The sequence below is a fragment of the Larus michahellis genome, chromosome 1 (assembly GCF_964199755.1).
Source record: "Larus michahellis chromosome 1, bLarMic1.1, whole genome shotgun sequence".
Taxonomy (NCBI): domain Eukaryota; kingdom Metazoa; phylum Chordata; class Aves; order Charadriiformes; family Laridae; genus Larus; species Larus michahellis.
In genome coordinates this window covers 66,886,769-66,905,098 of record NC_133896.1, presented here as the reverse complement: position 1 = coordinate 66,905,098, position 18,330 = coordinate 66,886,769, and the positions used below count along the sequence as shown (strand labels likewise).

Sequence of the window (18,330 nt, the reverse complement as noted above, 5' to 3'; positions counted from 1 at the left end):
GGCTAGCACAGCAGAAAGGCAATTGCTTAGTTTAGTTAAACGGCGATGCTGAGATACTGAGATGTGTTATTTAGAACACAGCATGGCATAGCGGGACAATATTATGAAAGGAATAATCAGAGAGAAGGGCTTCAGGCGTAGGTCACCTAAGCTGTTAACTTTCCTGATGGCTCTCAAACAGGTTTTAGCGACGCAGCCGCAGCAAAGCCCTGGTGATTGCCGGTACGGGCCTCACGATGAGGGATGCCACAAACCTCCCACTCCCTTGAAACGATGCTGAAAAGCAAGCGGTGGAGTCAAGACGACTTGTGTTGCTTGATGCATTGGACTAGAGAAACGCCAGCTTTAGCTCTGCAAAATAAGGATGCGATGACTTAAAGGGATTACTTTTGTGGACTAAATTTATCCCTGTGCAATTCCCTTGTCTCTGGGCAATTCATCCAGACTTTAGCCTGCTACTTTTGTGATTAGTGCGTCCTTGCGTGTCATTGGCAGGGAGAAACCTCAAATGGCCAGAAATATTACTAGTAAGGGAACGGGAGACAGAAAACATGAGCAAAAGCCGCCGAAAGTGGTGGTGTGTGGGGAGACCCTGCTCCCTCGCAGGGACACACACTGCCACAGGCAGGAAAGCTTCTGAGCGCTGGCGGACTGAGGACTTCTCTCCCATGGTGTCTTTCGCAGGTGGTGTATTTCTCGGCCACCTATCCCTATTTCATGCTCTTCATCCTCTTCTTCCGGGGAGTCACGCTGCCGGGAGCAAAGGAGGGGATCCTCTTCTACCTCACGCCCGACTTCAGAAGGCTCTCCGACTCCGAGGTTCGTAGCCTAGTGCAGAAAGCTCTTACCTCCTGGTTGTCTCCACATTAGTCTTCCCCGGGCACTTTCCTTGAATATTTTAAGTATTAAAAATGAAATGGAGTATTTCCCCATTGAAGCAGTCACAACCCTCACAGGCTGAGACAAAACTAAAGGGCAGGCCCTTCGTGGGTGGAAATCCGTGCAGCAGCTCTGCTGTACTTGAGCAGTGCTATTCATGGCGTTTGAGAAGTTACCCCAGCAAAGGAACCTGCCCTCTGGGCTGGGAACACCTCATTTCACTGACTGTCCCAGGGCTGGTGATTTGATCTTGATCTGGCAGTCCCAGAGAAAGGACGATGCGGTGTGGGGAGCTCAGAAGCCACACAAGCGCAACAGTGCACACAGCGGCAATTTTTGGAGGTGCTTAGATGAGGAGTGGTGGCCAGTAACATTGCCTTGGTCAGCAGAAGGAGGTCAGGGACCCAGGAGGAGCAGAGGCTTGCAAGAGCCAAGTGTTTCAGGCTACACAGACTCTGCCTTTTGCAGCAGTGATGCTCCCGTGGCTCCAAAGGTCACCAGTCACTTGTGCAACAGGACACCCATAATTTCCCAAGGAGTCCCAGTGATCCCTCTTGCAGGAAACTCACTGAAACCGTACTGCCAGCTGCACTAGAAATAGGGCTCTCAAAATCAGAAGAGTTGTTTAAATACTATGCAATTAAGAAAAGAACAGTCTGTCCCCTTTTCATCTGCCTTCTAGGCTTTAAGCCCTCAAGGCACCGGGACCAGCTTTGCCAGGTGTCCTTTGGAGTTATTTGCACAAGAAACTCCACATTGGAAAATCAAAGACACGCTAGTGAAGAGGAATGGAGGGGGTGAGCACGGGATGTGGGACTCCGAGGGGAGCAGCACCCCTCGGGGGGAGCGGCTGTGAGAAAGCGGGCACAGGCACACACACACAAATTCAGATGATGCACGAGTAATTTCTGACCTGCACCAGGGGCGGAGGGACATGGTTCAGAAAACGGGATGCATGATGCTTCCTCCCTCCTGGAAGCAGCTTCATGCCATGGGTTTTGGAGGGCTGGGGATGTATGACTGGTGCTGAGCCAGGCTGCACTCTCGATGCACTTGCCACATAGGGAGGATGCAGAGCCCCTGCTGCTGCTCCTCCTCCTCCTCTGGGAGGCAATGCTCTCTAGCACACTCCTTCGTGACAGTGCAAGCAGGAGAGGCATATCCCACATCCCTGACTCAGTGCCCTGTGTTAAAGGCCCCTGGCAGCCCCCTTCCCATGGGGTGAGGTGCAGGGTCCTTGCTGACCCCACAGAGCTGCAGGATGAGTGGTGGCTCCAGGAGGCAGCGTGCTCCAGCTGTGTCTGTGTGACACAAAGGCACAGAATCACCACCCCAGAGGTGAAACAGGGTTGCACCAAACACCTCTGTTGCTCTCCTCTCTGCCTCCACCACCATCTCGGAGGCCCACCTCGCCCTGGAGAGAGATGTTCTGAAAGGTGCAGAAAAAAGTCTGTTCTTCAGACTTGTTCAGCCCGGTTGGCAGTAGCACAGCTACAGGCTTTAAGGTGGCTGCTGTGACACTTCCAGACACTGGCCCAAACATTTCCTTGGAGCTTGGGTCAGCAGCCAGCATTGTGGGCACCCATGGCCCTAGTGACAGCGTGCTCACACGTCCTAACACCCCAGTGGGCTGGGTGGCCAAGCCCATAGACCCACAGTCTCCATCTAGCTCCCTCACTAGCCCCGCACTGAGCTGCTGCAGGACAAATATCTGCAACATGCAATGTCCCCTGCTGCACTCCTCTCCCGGCTCCTTCTCCACAGGTCTGGATGGACGCGGCCACGCAGATCTTCTTCTCTTATGGCCTGGGGCTGGGATCCCTGATTGCTCTGGGGAGCTACAACACTTTCCACAACAATGTCTACAGGTCTGTTGGGTTTTTTCCAGCCTCCTGCGTGGTGGGGAGTGCTCATGGGTGGGGGAGGGGGTCACGGTGAGTCTGGGGTGCCTGATCTCCGACATCTCCTCACTCCCTAGGGGACTCTGTGATCGTCATAGCAGGGCTCCCCACCCGCAGGACACTTAATCCCCATGCTGCCTCTCCATGGCACAGGAACTGCTCTCAACAGGGCTTGGGTTTTTGTTTACCCCACCCTTCACTCCTGGCCTCTTGTTAGGGACCTGCAGGTGGCTTCTTTTCTTTCTTTCTCTCTTCCAGAGACTCCATTATTGTCTGCTGTGTAAACTCCACGACAAGTGTATTTGCCGGGTTTGTTATTTTCTCTATTGTTGGCTTCATGTCGCACATCACGAAGAAGTCGATCTCAGAGCTGGCCTCCTCAGGTAAGCAAAAACCCAGGGTCTACTGCACCAGCAACCTTTGAGAGCAATTTGCCAGTGAGCATGGGATGCTCCCAGGTCTTTCCTCACCAGGACCCAAACATGTAAGCCCTTTTTGCACAGCCTGCTACCAAGATGTGTCTCACGCACTTGTGGCTGGTCTTCATTGCAGTATGGCTTCAAGGGGCATCTCCTCCTGCTTTTAATGTTCACCTTCTTTTAATGCTGAAGTTTCATGTGCTTTTGCTGCAGTGAAATATTTAGGACATTTGCTTTCTGAGGCCTGCCTACAGAGAATAGATACTGCCTATATTTTCAGTAGATGTGCTCAAAATTTGGAGTCCCTCTTCCATGTGAAATTTTGAAATTGTAATCTCAGAATAATTTTTTAACCAGGATAGGACTGTGTCTTTTTGACATATTTTGAAATTGCTGTCTTCCCAGAAAAGGCTTTTATCTCAAGAAACAGCATTTTGTGACGGGAAAACAAAAAAAGACATCAGGAAAGTTATAAACAGCTCTGAATATCAGTTTATCTCTCTAGCAAAGTGCTGCGGCTCCATTTGGTAGCAGTAATTTAATGACTGTCTTGCTTGCAGGAAGAGAAAAGGCAAAGCCTTGCCAGTCATTCCTGCCTCACCAGCCTACCCCTCCGCACCCCACCGTGTTGGTGTGTCATGGGCGAAGGCTCAGGTGTTTCTAGCTCCTATATCAAATACCTGCAATTCTTGACTGTGATCGTTGTCTCTCTGTTCAGCTGTGGCCCTTAGCTCAGACTTCCCGTCAAATGCTTTATAAACGTGGGCTCATCCCTCTTCTCATTACCACAGGCCCTGGACTGGCTTTCCTCGCCTACCCGCAGGTTGTCACGCAGCTGCCCCTGTCCCCGCTCTGGTCGATCCTCTTCTTCTCCATGCTGATGATGTTGGGTCTGGATAGTCAGGTGAGACGACCCAGGGACAAAGTGGGGTAAGATATGAAGATATCTTCAGATATGATGGTGTTGTCCCCTTCTGCACCTTGGGACAGTGATGAGCAGGGTCTTTTCTTGCTCTTTCTGGTGAGACACAGCTGCATGAAACAAAAGGTCCTGTGTGGTCATCGCCTCTGTGCTCTTCCCTAAGGTAGACATATACTGGTATCTGACCACTACCCAACGCACCAGTCCTTGTCCTGCTGCCAATTAAAAATAAGAGTAATGACCAGCTTCCAGCAGCCCAGCAGAACCAGTCAGCTGTATAAGAGACAATCACCACGTCCCTATTCTCCGTTCAGATCAATTTTTGTCCCTAGTGAAGTGCCGGTGCTGCTGCCTGGGCACAGCATGTCCCCACCTTGCTGGGTGACCCTGGCAGCTCTGCTCACAGGGTTTAAGTAGAGCTAGCAGGAAATTATCCCTGCCAAAATGCTTTGGGGCAAGGAAAAAAGGAAAATGATTTCTTTCAAGTAATAACTGCTTTGTTCTCATAAAACATGATTACCTCACCCCCAAAATCGGTATGTGAAATAAGGGAAATCAGTATTAACTGCTTCATTCCATGCATTCATGGTAACAGTTTGTGGTCACAGAATCACAGAATGGTAGGGGTTGGAAGGGACCTCTGGAGATCATCTAGTCCAACCCCCCTGCCAGAGCAGGGTCACCTACAGCAGGTTGCACAGGAACGCGTCCAGGTGGGTTTTGAACGTCTCCAGAGACGGAGACTCCACCACCTCTCTGGGCAGCCTGTTCCAGTGCTCTGCCACCCTCAAAGGAAAGAAGTTCCTCCTCATGTTTAGGTGGAACTTCCAGTGTTCATGTTTGTGCCTGTTACCTCTTGTCCTGTCCCTGGGCACCACTGAAAAGAGCCTGGCCCCATCCTTCTGACACCCACCCTTTAAGTATTTATAAGCATTGATAAGATCCCCCCTCAGTTGTCTTTTTTGCAGACTAAAAAGACCCAAATCCCTCAGCTTTTCTTCATAAGAGAGGTGTTCCAATCCCCTAATCGTCTTTGTAGCCCTTTGCTGTACCCTCTCCAGCAGTTCCCTGTCCTTCTTGAACCCAGGAGCCCAGAACTGGACACAGTACTCCAGGTGCGGCCTCACCAAGGCAGAGTAGAGGGGGAGGATGACCTCCCTCAAGTCATGGCAGCTCTCTGGGTATTTTGTGAGAAGCTCAGTTTGGATGCTTTGTATTTCTTTACGGTGTCACCTTGACCAAACTGCATTTCCTGTGAGGCAAGAAAATGTCGTTACTTTGGCATACTTTCACAGGTTAGGGTAGAAAGTCTCCATCTTCTCTACTCCCAGGAGCTGGGAGGAGCATCTCTGCACCAGATACTGGTCTCCAGCCAGACCCAGTGCTCTGGCGCAGCATGCACAGCTTGTGCTGAGAAAAGCACTGATGCGGCATTTGAATTAGGGCTGCGAGGATGGCAGTGTGATGCAGTTGTTTTGGCATTGTTCTTGATAACAAAAGTGGCCCCAGGCAGAGTTGAAGCAGCCTGGCCTGGTTCGTGGGTTGTCACGTTAAGAGGACTGTAGTTGCGATATTTGTCTGTCAGAGTCCCAGGACTTCCACTGATTTACTGTCAGAGTCCCACCAAAGGACTTTCACTGAATCAGATTCACAAATAATTGAAATTAGTTATTTTTATTGAGACCGACAGTTGCAGATTCGAGATTGCCGTTGATAAATTCACTAACTACAATAGCGCTACTTAATTAAGGTTAGTATTGCTAGCAAAAATAATGCTAGTACAACAACCCAGGGTAACATTCAGTGGAGGGTGAAAGGCGCAGTGCTTACCCAGAAAGGCGTCCCTGCCTGGGGTGGAGGAAGAGAACACAGCCCATCCACTGGTCCACCAGGTATCAAGTTTCTTCTCTCCCAATTTAACAGTCATTTTCTCCATCCTTTTATCCCCCAAATTACGAGGTTTCCCTCCCCTAGGTGACGTGTAGCATGATTTGGGTGGAGAGATGAGTGCTATAGTCATATATGTTTAGCATGATCTCTAAAATCCTCATTAGCCTATACAGGGGTGTCAACTTTAATATGCATTTCACAGGTTACGAGGCAAAGGTCAATTATCGGGCATGGTAGCCTCTCAAGGAAACCAAGAACTACACAAAGTCTCTGTTATCTTGATTTTACTGTCTCTGCTGACGAAAAGCAGGGCTGTCCTGGCTCCCCAAGACTACCCCGTCATTTATGTATCCTGTGATAGCCAGACAAGCATTCACTCCCCTGGGTTGCACAAGAGATAGCAAAGCCAGCCTTAATTGCTCTTTGAGCACAGAGACTTCACCTCATAGTCCATATTCCACATGGGTGAGCGGAGGTAGATCCTGGCAGAAGGAAGGAGCCGTGCCTTGGGAAAGGCTGGCGCCTGGGTACCCTGTCTGCTTTGCCATCAGATAATTCTTACAAGATATTTGAGGGGGAAGCAGCTGGACGTAGCAAAAGCCCCCCGCAGAGCCCTCACAAAATAAAAGAAATCACGGTCTCTGTGTTTTTACAAGCGGTGATAGCTTTTTTGTGATAATTCCTCATAAAAGTAGCTACCCAGTGAAGCAGTGCGTTGCAGCGTGCCTCCCTTTGGAGGGCGTCAAAATCAAAGGCTCCTTCAAAAGCCCATGCTTGGTCTGTCACATCCTTCTCTGTGCCCGCGTGCTCTTTCCTCGCAGTGCAAACCACCAGTGCAAAATGGATGCTCTCGTGGATTACAGGTAGCCTTCATAAGCCCAAATTTAGTTTGCCGTCAGACTCAGGCCTGTTCTTGAAAAGTCACACCTGGTTTCCAGGAAAATCTAATCAACCAAATCTGGTTTTCAATTATGGCACACTCCCATAAACACGTCATAAAGTTCACGTCTGCGTTACCACAGACATTATTTGGCAAATAATTTCAAATAACAACTAAATGTTCCAAAAGAAGCTACATTTACAGAAAAAAAAAAAAAATTACTCTCCATGGATTATTCACTCAGCACTGGTAAATAGTTCGATACATGACAATAAGCCCGCTAAGCACTGTGTGGAATTTATTTGCTGCATTTGCTTCTCAAAAAAAAAAAAAAAAAACATTTGAAATTCTCCAAGTCCCTTCTGACAGCTAGTCTCGGAGGGCAGGCAGTCTGTGGGGGGTTATCATTGCCCAGAGGAGGAGGAGGAAGGCGGCAGGAACGAAGCATCAAAAGGAAAACAAGCTTTTAAAAAAAGCACAGATAAGTACATGTGAAGAAGCTTTGTGTCTGCATGCTGGAGCTCTGATTCAATCAAAGACATAATTAATAACATGGCAGCTTATGCATATAAGACAAATCACACAGGCTGCAACAACGGCTGCAATCACATTTACATTTTGAAGTGTCCAGTTAAATACCATTTGTGGTATTGGCAGACGGTGAGCAGCTGTTTTTCATTTGGTCATTCATGGCTGGGCCATCGGGCGTTTCTTGCACCCTGCGCCCCCAGGGCTGCTGTGCTGGGGCTGCCCCTTGTCACCAGCCGGGCACGGGGCTGTAGCAGAGCGGAGATGCTGGGGAGCCCGGCCAGGGAAGGAAGGCAGGGCTGAGATCTGCATTTGCAATGCAGCAACCAGCCCCAACGATGGTGGGAGTAGGTCCACCCATGTCCATTAGCTTCGACAGCGAGTCTTCTGCAGAGGCAGCGCAGCTACATCTGCCTCTTTCTGCCAGGGTGCTCGTCTCGTCTGCAGCTACTTGAAGGGGATGGATGACCTATATTGATAGACACGCGCCTCCCTCCTGTGGCCCCACTCGCCGCTCGTGTGCCTTAATGTTCACTCTGCCTCCCATCCATCCGGGTTTTAGCTCTCTTGCGTCTAGACCCTCTTGCATAATATGCTAATGCTTTCTTTTAACCTACCAGTTTCCAGGTCAGTCATTTTCTCCCCAGGGGAGCTCGCAAGCCTTGTGACTGCAAGCCTGCGTCTGTCCCATGTGAGGCCGCCTCTCACAGGTTATTCATGAGGAATTCCAGCTGCCAGCAGCGAGACCCACTCTCTTGGCCCTTTGCTGCACATCTGGCGGCTGTGGTCGATCCCCCCGTGGCCCTGTGGGTCCCGCTCAGGGTGCTCTGCCTGGCTGAGGAGGAGATAGCAAGCCCCTGACACTAGGAGAGGATGGGAGACAGATTTCCATTTCACACTAAAGTGCCACCTATACTGACTACCAAGCCCAGATTATCTGACCCATGAGCTTGTGTAATAATTAACCCCCTGAAGGGGAGAAAGAGCAAAGGAGAAAAGTGAATGGAAACAAAATCTTTAGGAGAGAAGCAGTGTCATGGGGCGAGGCATGAGGAAGAACAGAATATGTGCTAAAGATTATGGCTGGAGAAGGTGAGAAAAACGAAACTTTTTGGAAAGCTGACTTAAGTGTATGCACGCGTGTGTGTGCGCACGTGTCTGTGTCCACCTGCACGCAGAAGTGCGTGCACAGGGCAAGGCTGAGATCAGGAGGCATGACAGTGACCCGGATTCCCATCACTCCTGAAAGCAGCACGCTTTCACCCAGGTGCCTACTTATCTTGTGTGAGCATTTCAGGTTGGGTATGCAAGCCGGCAAATGTGGACACCAGGCCAGCCAGGGAGCCACCGTCCCCAGGGCTGGGAAGGTGAGCCTGCTCCATCTGCATCATCTCTGAGGCCTGAGGTTGGCATGAGGCAGTTTTCAGTAAATGGTACAAAGGCCATCGCCTCGTTTATGGCTAGAAAAAGCAGCATACCGCCATTAGTTTCCCCACCTCATCCATTACACATTACACACCAGCTTAATTTTGATGTGAGGCAAAGAGATTTCAACTCACTTGGTAGCCCTGGTGCCCATCACCCATTTCCCTGTCTTTCTCTCTGTGCTTTCCCTGACTTTGATCCCTCTTTCTGCACCAAAGGGCTGTTGGTTTTACTCCCTTTCGTTATCTGAAGCATCTTTTTCTTCATTTCTTCTCCACTGGACACCCCTGACATCCACCCTCTGCCCCTGACCACTTCTGCTTCCCCTCCAAACCCTTTTCCCTCTTTGTCTTGCCTGGTGTTAAACCTCCTGGCCCTGCGCATGTCTCAGGCAGCACCTGGCCATGCATCCACATGGAAGGAATAGCTTTCGACAGTGTTTTTTTTGTCATGCCGGCTCTTCACTCTGTGGTGCCAGCTCAGTCCTGACTCTTCCAGACAACAAGCCATGTGGGATGGGGTGAAGAGCTCACTGTCAATGAGTATAAAGGCAGCTTAACCCATGCCCAAATGGCAAAAGATACTTTAATAGCACTTGTGTCCAACATAAAAAGCTTAGCTCGTTAAAAATCCGAGTTGAAGCAGTTGAGCTTTGATGCTGTGGGAATGCCAGCTTTCCACACTGCACTGGGCAGATATAAAAGCCTGGGCAGAAACATCACCCTTTGCCTTTCTCTGTCTCACATGGAAGCCAACCCCAGCAGCTAGAGGTGTCCAAGCTCTTCCACTGTCCCTCCCAGCTATAGGCAAGGCTCACACTCCCTGTTTTTCTTCCATACATCTTTCCAGCCCTCCGGTGCTCTTTTTAGTCTACACACCTCTACCTCTACCTCCACTCTAGGGTTTTTTTAATTCTTGTCTCCCTATTCAAAGCTGAATCTGAAAATGCCAGCACTTTCTAAAGCGCTCTCCCAGGGACAGGGACGTCCCTGGCATCCAAGAGCAATGAAAACTCTTTCATTTTCATTGCAGTGGCTTGTACATTTACTGAGGGCAACCAGGGAAACTAGGAGCTTGCTGCCCTCATAAACTTCCCAGTTATTTTTGCTAGAGGCATGATGTGCTCTCCCAGAACTCTCTGTTACCAGTGGTCTCTGCGAGTGAAATATAAAAGTGAATCTCACAATTTAACAAGAAATAGGAGGGAAGGATGCACTTCGCATATATACAGTCCAACTGTCCTCATGCCATAGGGCAGAACTAGTAGGAAAGCTGATCTGAAGGTAACACCCACGGGGACGTCTTTATTTGTTATGGTGCAGACAGCATTAATACACTGTTCTGGGTATAGCACTGCACAAGCCAGGTATTTTCAGCTTTAGAAAGACCATGTGCTGTGAGGATGGGCTTTTAATGTACTGCATGAACTTAATGCAGTGTGCTGGAAAAAACGTGAAATAAAGTGAAGGATGGGTAGTCGGAGATGTTGTTATTATGTACATGCATGTAGGACTGGGCAGTGGGTAATGCAGCTCCTTAAGGAGTATTTTACATCATTGAACAGAACAAGAGTTGCTGCAATATGCTGGGAGGAACACACATGGGAAAGGTAAGAGCAAGCAAGGTCCTACACGTGTCCCAGCAGCAGACAGACGCATTGCTGGGACAGAGAGAGCCTTGTAGCACGCAAGAGCAAGGCGGTGGTGGGGAGAGTTCGGGGGAAGGAAGAGGAGGTTTTCCACAGGAGGCAGAAAGCGGAGATTTATCTCGGCTAAGATTTTAGGTATTTAACCCTGGTGCTTTTAGCTCCCTCTGTATTCATGGAGGAGGGAGAGAGGCATTTTTCAGAAGGTGTTTTGGACCAATTTTGTGCAGAGGTGCCTCCTTTTCTATTGTCTGAAGAGAGCATGTTATGCAATGAGGCTCCCAATTTTGGAGTTAAAGGTAGGAGGTTATGATGTCAGGCTAAGGTACTTATATATGTCTTTGGTGTATATGTTTTCCCATAGTTCTGCACTGTGGAAGGGTTCATTACAGCCCTGATGGATGAGTATCCTCATCTCCTGAGAGCAAGGAAGAAGGTCTTCATCGCAGTAGTCTGTTTCATCTCTTATCTCATTGGATTCTCCAACATCACCCAGGTACAGATAGCCTTGCTTGTAGCTCCATTCATGGCACCTCTCTAGTCACTTTGGCATAGCACAGCAGCACCAAAAGCTTAGGGAGAGGTGTCAGCACACCTGGGAGCCATCCTAATGCTGGATAAATGGGCTTGCTCATCACTGCAACATCTCAACTGACTTAGGATGCTTCCATAATTTTTACCACCATCCTGTTGTCAGTCTGGCTCGTTTTTTTGCTCTCTGCAACAAGGGTTCAAGCCACCAGAGCCCAAGATGAGGGAACGCTTGGTGCAAAGGGTTAAGGTAACATAAAGAAGACGAGTCTGTTGGGGCCCTGAACCTCTGTGGCTGAAGCCAAGGTTCACATATCTGGAGGTTAGGGCTGAGTGGTCTGGAGACCACTTGTGGAACACTGTACGTTCATGAGGAGGCAAGGCAGCAAAACTCCTTGCGGGGGGCAGAGCTTACTAAGTTAAGTGACTCCATCTAAAACAGAGAAAAGTAAGAAATCTTAGTGAATCTCTGCTTTTCTCGTTACCCTTGGCCATGCCTAAACGGGCCAGCTAATTGTCTGCAAGAGCACATCAGTTTTGCTGCTGGGAACAAGACTCCAGTGGAAAGAATTGGAACTCTGGCTCTACTGTCCAAGGAAATTAACATTAAAGCCAGCAGACACAGTTAATAGCAATCCAAGGAGCCAGCTGATATTGTCAACCATAATCTATAACTAAACTCCTTGACCCTGGTTTTGTCTCCTCAGGGTGGCATTTATGTCTTCAAGCTGTTTGACTACTACTCAGCCAGTGGCATGTGTCTTCTCTTTCTTGTCTTCTTTGAGACCATCTCGATTTCTTGGTGTTATGGTAAGCACAAAAGACCGTGCTCCTTTGTTTTCTCCATGGGCACAGTGAGTTAATTCAGAAGCTTCCCACAGTGAAGCCAATGAAAACTTTGTAACTGAAAATAGCTTTGGCTGATAACTCCAGAAAATCAGGAGTGGGAGGTTGTCATCACACTTCTCCAGGACACCGCAAAGGCCTCTGCGCAAACTGGCAGATGCCTAGGGTCCTGCCCTCTGGTCCTTCAAGAGGACACCAGGAACATGGAAGCTGCTAGCACAAATTTTTGTGTCGCCTACCCCATCCCCTCCAGTTAATGCTTCTCATGCGACACCATTATCACCCTCTTGCTGTGGCTGGCCCGTGCTGTGTCACGAGAAGAGGTGATGACTATGGTGCTGTGATGGGATTGTTTCTTTCAACGCTCATTTCTTCTTGTAGGTGTGAACAGATTTTACAGAAACATTGAAGAAATGATTGGCTACAAACCTTGCATCTGGTGGAAGATCTGCTGGGCCTTCTTCACTCCTCTTGTCTGCCTGGTAAGAACAGAGGCTTCTTATGTACAGGAGTGGATTCAGAAGGACCTCTTACTTTGGATGGGCTGTAGGGGAAACACTGTGTTCTCAACCCAGTATAGGTCTGGTACAAGGTGGTTCTAGGCAGACCTGAGATGGGTAGAGTAATGCAGGAGCCTCTGTCACTCAGCCTGCTGCAAACCACCCATAAGAAAAGCTCTAGATGATTGTTTTAATTGAAATTATGCCATCAGTTCTTCACTCTGCTTCCTGAGATGCCAAAAGATAAGCAAATAATTTACTGTTTTAAAAAGGTATTATTGGTTCTGGTGAAGACTCTCAGCTACTCCAGTTCCAGCCTCAGCCCCTGATAGGCTTGTCAGAGCAAAAGACATCAGCAAATGTAGTAGAGCTGACTGCAGAGCAATTTAGGTTTTGCTGGTTCCTGCACTTCCAGCAGACGTACAGAGAATGGCGTGAAAAGGCCAATGATAGGAAGATGAAGACTCCTGAGACCGTGTGTGACGATGCTGTTAACTTGCCTAGGAGCTGGTGTGGGGGCACTGATTGTCCAAATAGTCTGGTGAAGAAGGAAATCAGGGGTATTCCAGTTCTAGCTTTTTACATAGGATCATTGGGGGAGAAATGATTTAAAATTACCAGCTGGTGGGCAGAGAGCATCTAGACTAGTTTAAGGAGCTGTTAGGTTGCTGTAAGACTCTTGGGAGCTAAGAGCATAGTGAAGGAAAGAATGGATGGATGGACGCTGATTTTGCTTGCCTTCACCTGCGATGGCTGGTGCTCTTTTCCCAGGGCGTGTTCTTCTTCAGCGTGGTAGAAATGACCCCCCTGACACTGGGAAAATATGTCTATCCTGCGTGGGGACAAGGCATCGGTTGGCTTATGGCTCTGTCCTCCATGGTACTGATTCCAGGATACATGCTGTACTGTTTCTTCACCTCAACGGGGACTCTCCGGCAGGTATGAACGTCTTCACCACTCCTCTTATGCTGTCTGCGTAGAGTAAGCCCCCCGCTGAACGAAGCCTAAGAAGAACCAAGCAGAGTCTGCTCTGACAAAGTTGTCAGAATGCTTCAGGTCGGTGCCGCAGGAGCTCTGCTCCCTGCAGGAGGTCTCAAATCAGCCCCAGCACACAGGATGGTCTCTGGTGACATAGGCTTGCTGGAGAGGACTTACAGGCACAACTAGGCACTAACATGTCTAAATGGCTGGGAGTACTGCTGGGCAGCACGTGACTGGCTGCATCTGGCCAACTGGGTAGACCTCCAGGTAGTTTCCCCTTAGGTCAGTCTGTTGTCCCTCATTGAGCTTTATGTTGTCACCATCACAAAAATGGAGCCCTCTTTGCCTGGATATCTCTTTGGTGCAGGCGACTGGAGCCCTGGAAGAGACTGGGAAGAAATCTTTGAGGTTTCTTAACCCAGAGAAATCCCAGTTCCCAGAAGTCCCTGGCTATGAGTGTGGTTACTTGACATGTCTCAGCAGAGAGATCAGTGTCCTCCAAGCGTGAAGCTTGAAATATCTCAGGGCTAGGACCTGCTAGTGACAAATATGCACAGCAGTAGTTTGTCATGTGCTTTGTAAAGGGCACTCAGTGAACACGGGGTTAAGAAGCAATGCAGACTTTTATTGAGGACCCGTAACACCAACAACTCTGATCTTGTTGAAAACATTTTTAAAAATAATTTGAGCAGGGTTTTATGTAGCAGTGAATCATGAGTCTCTGTATGTCATACCTAGTAATTACTGTTAAGATTTTATTTACAGTGTTGACATTCAGTCTTGAGAGCACAAAGTCCCTGGCTCGATGCTGTCTGCTGCGAGCTACAGGTGTAAGAAGTCACCGCTGGGGTGCTGATTTACGGCTTTCCCAGCTCAGCTGCAACAGCCGCCAGACGCCATCTAAATCCCATGAGTTTGCTTCGTGGATACTGTATTTTGAATAAGGTTTAATTCAGAAAGGTTTTGGCTGGAATTGCTGGACTGAGGTCAGCTTCAGGGTCTCAGCCTCTGAGGTCAAGTTGCAGGTGGCGTTGACTTTCCGTCCTCCCTGCTCTCCATTTGGATGGGCTCTGGAGGGGGAACAGGGCGGGTTTGGTGTCTCAGATCTGCTTTCAGTTTCTGGTCTCTCATCTGAGGCCAAGTTTAGGTTCTTGCCATTTTGTGTTGAAGGCCAGAGGCAATTCCAATAGTATGTCCTTTCTCAGCTGTTTCAAGGGCTTCTTATCCCCTCATAATATGAGCTGGAAAAGAGGGAAAAGGGAAGACTGCAAATACAGATATGGCTTCAACCCTTTGCTTGGGCTCAATCCTGTTTCCAGTAGGGGTTGTGAGAACATGTCCTGGCTTCCAGGGGCAGCTCACAAGCGTATTTCCCCCCATGCCCTCAGCACCTCCTGCAAACCAGCAGTACCAGTCAGCAGCTGGTGTGCGCCCTCTCTGTCCCGCTCTCCCTCTAACAGCACCCACACATGTCAGGAGACCCAGACCTCCTCCCCACTGTTCATAGACCCAGGAGTGAGCAGCAGATGGCAGCAGGAAGAAAGTAGGCTTCTCTGTGTGTGTGCGTGTGTCAGTACCAGAGAGACAGAGAGAATTTTTGGCCTTTTATATGCACAGATCCTGGATTAGTTTGTAATAGAGCTGGAGCTGGAGGGAAATTAGATGCCAACGCTGAATAAAGTGGTTTTGACAGACAGGAAAGATTACAAGTCATTTTGATCCTACTGAGCATGAATGTGAGGGGAGAAAAAAAAAAAAAGACAGACCATGAATGGCAGAAACAGCTCAGTGAACATTTCAGGGACTTCACCCAGCAACAGCCACTTCAGCGGTATTGGAGAGCAGGAGCTTGTTTCCCTTTGCTGGGAAGAGCTTCTTCCTGACTTAGTGATGTCTATTCAGGTCAGGCTCGATCCTCCTCTGCCTTCTCTTCTGCAACTTGCGGCATTAGTCCCTCCCTGACAGGGAAAAGTGATTCATTCTTCTTCATCACTCCTGATGCTCGGTCCCCACGCCTCCAGTAATGACTTGCCCCACCATATTTCCCTGGGTTCTTCTTTCACTTTACTTGGCTCTGCAATTTTCATTTGATCAGCTCAAGGTGACAGGAACTGCTGCTGGTGCAGAGGTTTGTGCAGGCAGACCGGTCTCATCTGCATCAGCGGCACAGACCGCAGCCTTCTCAGCCTGCTGTAGCTAGTTAGCGATGCTTTGTAGTCTATCCCAGTTGAAAAATTACGGAAACTGGGAAAACGGGTCTGCCCTGAAGCCTGTGACATTGCAGGTCTCAGTCCTACTTGCAGCTGCTATTGCCTGGTAACGGTTTGCCTGTGTTCTAAGGGTATTTCAGATAAAAGGAGGAGCTGCTGTGCTGAGTGCAGCACCAAAGCAGAGGTAACTGGCAGAGGCAGGCGGTGGATTGCTGAACGCTGATGGAGGAGTAACTCCTGCCACACACACTGTCCCCTTCCCTATAACTAGGGCCACCTCTGAGGCTTGGGGTGAGGGATCACAACCCTCAGACACTGCCATGCCCCAGCTGTCCCACCACTGTTTCCCCTGGTCCCCCGGCTGATGCTCTCTCTCCCTTCATTCCTGGGCAGCGTTTGCAGCAGATGACACAACCCAAGCCAGAGGTGCACGCTCAGAACAATGGCCTCCAGCTGAAGACGTCCTTGAACGGGAGGGTCTTGGATGCCCCCGTCTAGGAGGAGAGCTCGGACCTCCTCGCCCTGCCCCGTAGCTGCTCGTGCCATATTGTCCCTCGAGCTCCTCCGGCACAGCTCGCTGTCCCCGGCTCCGTGGTGGCTTTTGCTTGTCGAAAAGAGGACCTGGCGGAGGAACACTCTTGCATCTCTTCCTCCCGTCGTGGCTTACCAAGGCCCTGCACGAGCTGCCACCAGGGGGTTGTGTGGTGACCGTCTTCATCCTGCAACATCCTGGTCCAGGCTCTCAGGCAGGAGCGGCCAGTGCCCAGGTCTTCCTTCTCCTGACAAGAGGTGATGTTTCTAGAGAGCTTAGACTGATGGCTGACCACTTCTCTGTTCTTCTTCTTGCCTTGCCATGTGAACCTCTGCAGAGCATCCCATAGCACACAGCTGTGCTGTCACCCCGGAGAGCCAGCTGGCACCAGGTTCAATCCCAGATTGTTGTTGACTGATCTTGCATAATCCAACACCAGCAAATGTATAACTGGAGGGGATGTGGCAGAACAAGGGATTCCAGTGAGGAGTCCAGCGTGCTGGTAGCTGTAGAACATCACCCCAAAACTAGAAAAGGGCTTCAGGACAGTGAGTGCTGCTCACGGGTGCCATGTTTCAGCCCTGTGCAATCTCCAGCCATTATCACCACATCCATCGGGGCTGGCACAGTGAGGTAGAGCCTAGCAGAGTAGGCAGCCTTTTTCTTCTGGAGCGTCCTGCCCTCACCAGCTGTGTGCAGTAGCCACTCCCTGACCCTAAAATGCATTTAAGAGGGCTTTTTGCTGGAGGCTGGAGTTTTTGCTGGAGGCTGTCCTGGTCTCCTATACTGACCGTGCTCTGCTGCAGTCGGCTTTGTGCAGAGGCAAGAGGTTTCCCATGTGACAGGGAGACTTTCCAGCACTGTGCAAATCTCCCCCCAACTGGAACAGGGTAGTTCCTGCCAAACACCCTCCCTGGGTGGGAAGCAGTAAGATGCAGCATAGTGCCCACGGGTGGTTTAGCTTATACCTTTTTCAGGAAGTGGCAACATCTAAATCCCAGCTGGTGGAAAGCAGGAGCTCCTGAGGGAGCTGGTAGGACGTAGACACCATGCTTAAGCCCACCCCTGTGAACCAGTGCTGACTTCCCTTGGGAAGTGCCTGTACAGCCAGCTGCTGGTGCCGGCACATCACGACTCCCAGCAGCACACGCATCACAGGCGGCCGTGAGCTGTTGTAGAAGATGCCGGAGAAGGCTGGGAAGTGTCTCAGAGCAGTCCTAAAGCAGCAGCACATTTCTTGGCTAGAAAGCCTTGAGAAAGGAGGTGGCCCATCATAGCACCATGTGCAGGTGTGACAGTGATGCTCCCGTTTGTGACAGCCTCCCAGTGACCCCACAAGGAGACACCTGTGTACTCAGAGCATTTGATGAGCACCCGTCATACGTGTGCACACACGGCGTGGTTCAGTGCCAATTAGTCTCTCCCCTCCTGTGACACCCTGACAGCATCACCACATCTGCTCGCACCTCCAGGTTCAGCTCAGAATCAGTAAATTCACACAGGAGTGTCCAAGAAAAGGTATGTCCCAGTCACACTTCCTACCAAAGGGTCTGGTCTTGTAGGTGACATGCTGAAGTCCCCCAGGGGTCCCACCCCAGGTGCCAGCTGAGTGATGAGCCTTCACGCAATTGCCCTGCACTCCCACAGGAGCCGCAAAATCACAGAATCACAGAATGGTAGGGATTGGAAGGGACCTCTGAAGATCATCTAGTCCAACCCCCCTGCCAAAGCAGGTTCACCTAGAGCAGATTTCACAGGATCACGTCCAGGCAGGTTTTGAATGTCTCAAAATGACGCAGGTTGGCCCCGTGCTGCCTGTCCCTGGGACCAGCCAGTGCACGGGGCCAACCTGCTCTTCTGCTGGCCTTCCAGCCTGAGGATCAGCAATGTAAAGAGGAAAGAAGTTGTGTGGTTAAGGCTGAAGAACCTTTGGGGTTGGGTCCCCTGCCAACTCACCAATGCATCTCAATTAAAGTTGCTTTAGATGTGTAACCAATTTGTGTTTGTACACGTGGCACATCCTGTGTCCCAGCTCTTAGGGGTCATGGCTGCCAGGCGTTGAGTGCATGTTTGGAAGTCCCCAACACCACGAGCCACGATCACGCCCTGTCCCGCATCTAATCGTTAGAGTGTTTGCCTCAAAAAAATCATAGCTGTTAAATAGACATGAGGAAATGCTGAATTTACAGGCTTGATTGGTTGTAATGCCGAAAGCCAAACACCGAAAGCTGCAATCATAGT

General features: G+C 49.8%; 1 protein-coding gene across 2 annotated transcripts in view; it reads left to right on the top strand.

Moving 5' to 3' along the window:
• The window catches only part of LOC141742146 (sodium- and chloride-dependent GABA transporter 1-like), a 40,109-nt gene that overhangs the window by 11,052 nt on the left and 10,727 nt on the right, over positions 1-18,330 (top strand). Inside the window, exons 6-14 of one of the 2 annotated variants that reach the window (XM_074583702.1) lie at positions 685-819; positions 2,644-2,747; positions 3,039-3,163; positions 3,991-4,103; positions 10,854-10,985; positions 11,728-11,830; positions 12,248-12,348; positions 13,138-13,305; positions 15,951-18,037. In XM_074583702.1, coding sequence (XP_074439803.1) covers positions 685-819; positions 2,644-2,747; positions 3,039-3,163; positions 3,991-4,103; positions 10,854-10,985; positions 11,728-11,830; positions 12,248-12,348; positions 13,138-13,305; positions 15,951-16,055 — 1,086 coding nt within the window. In that variant the 3' untranslated portion in view covers positions 16,056-18,037. Of the gene's footprint in view, positions 1-684; positions 820-2,643; positions 2,748-3,038; positions 3,164-3,990; positions 4,104-10,853; positions 10,986-11,727; positions 11,831-12,247; positions 12,349-13,137; positions 13,306-15,950; positions 18,038-18,330 lie in introns of those variants that run through there. The other variant, XM_074583710.1, reaches the window with a different exon arrangement.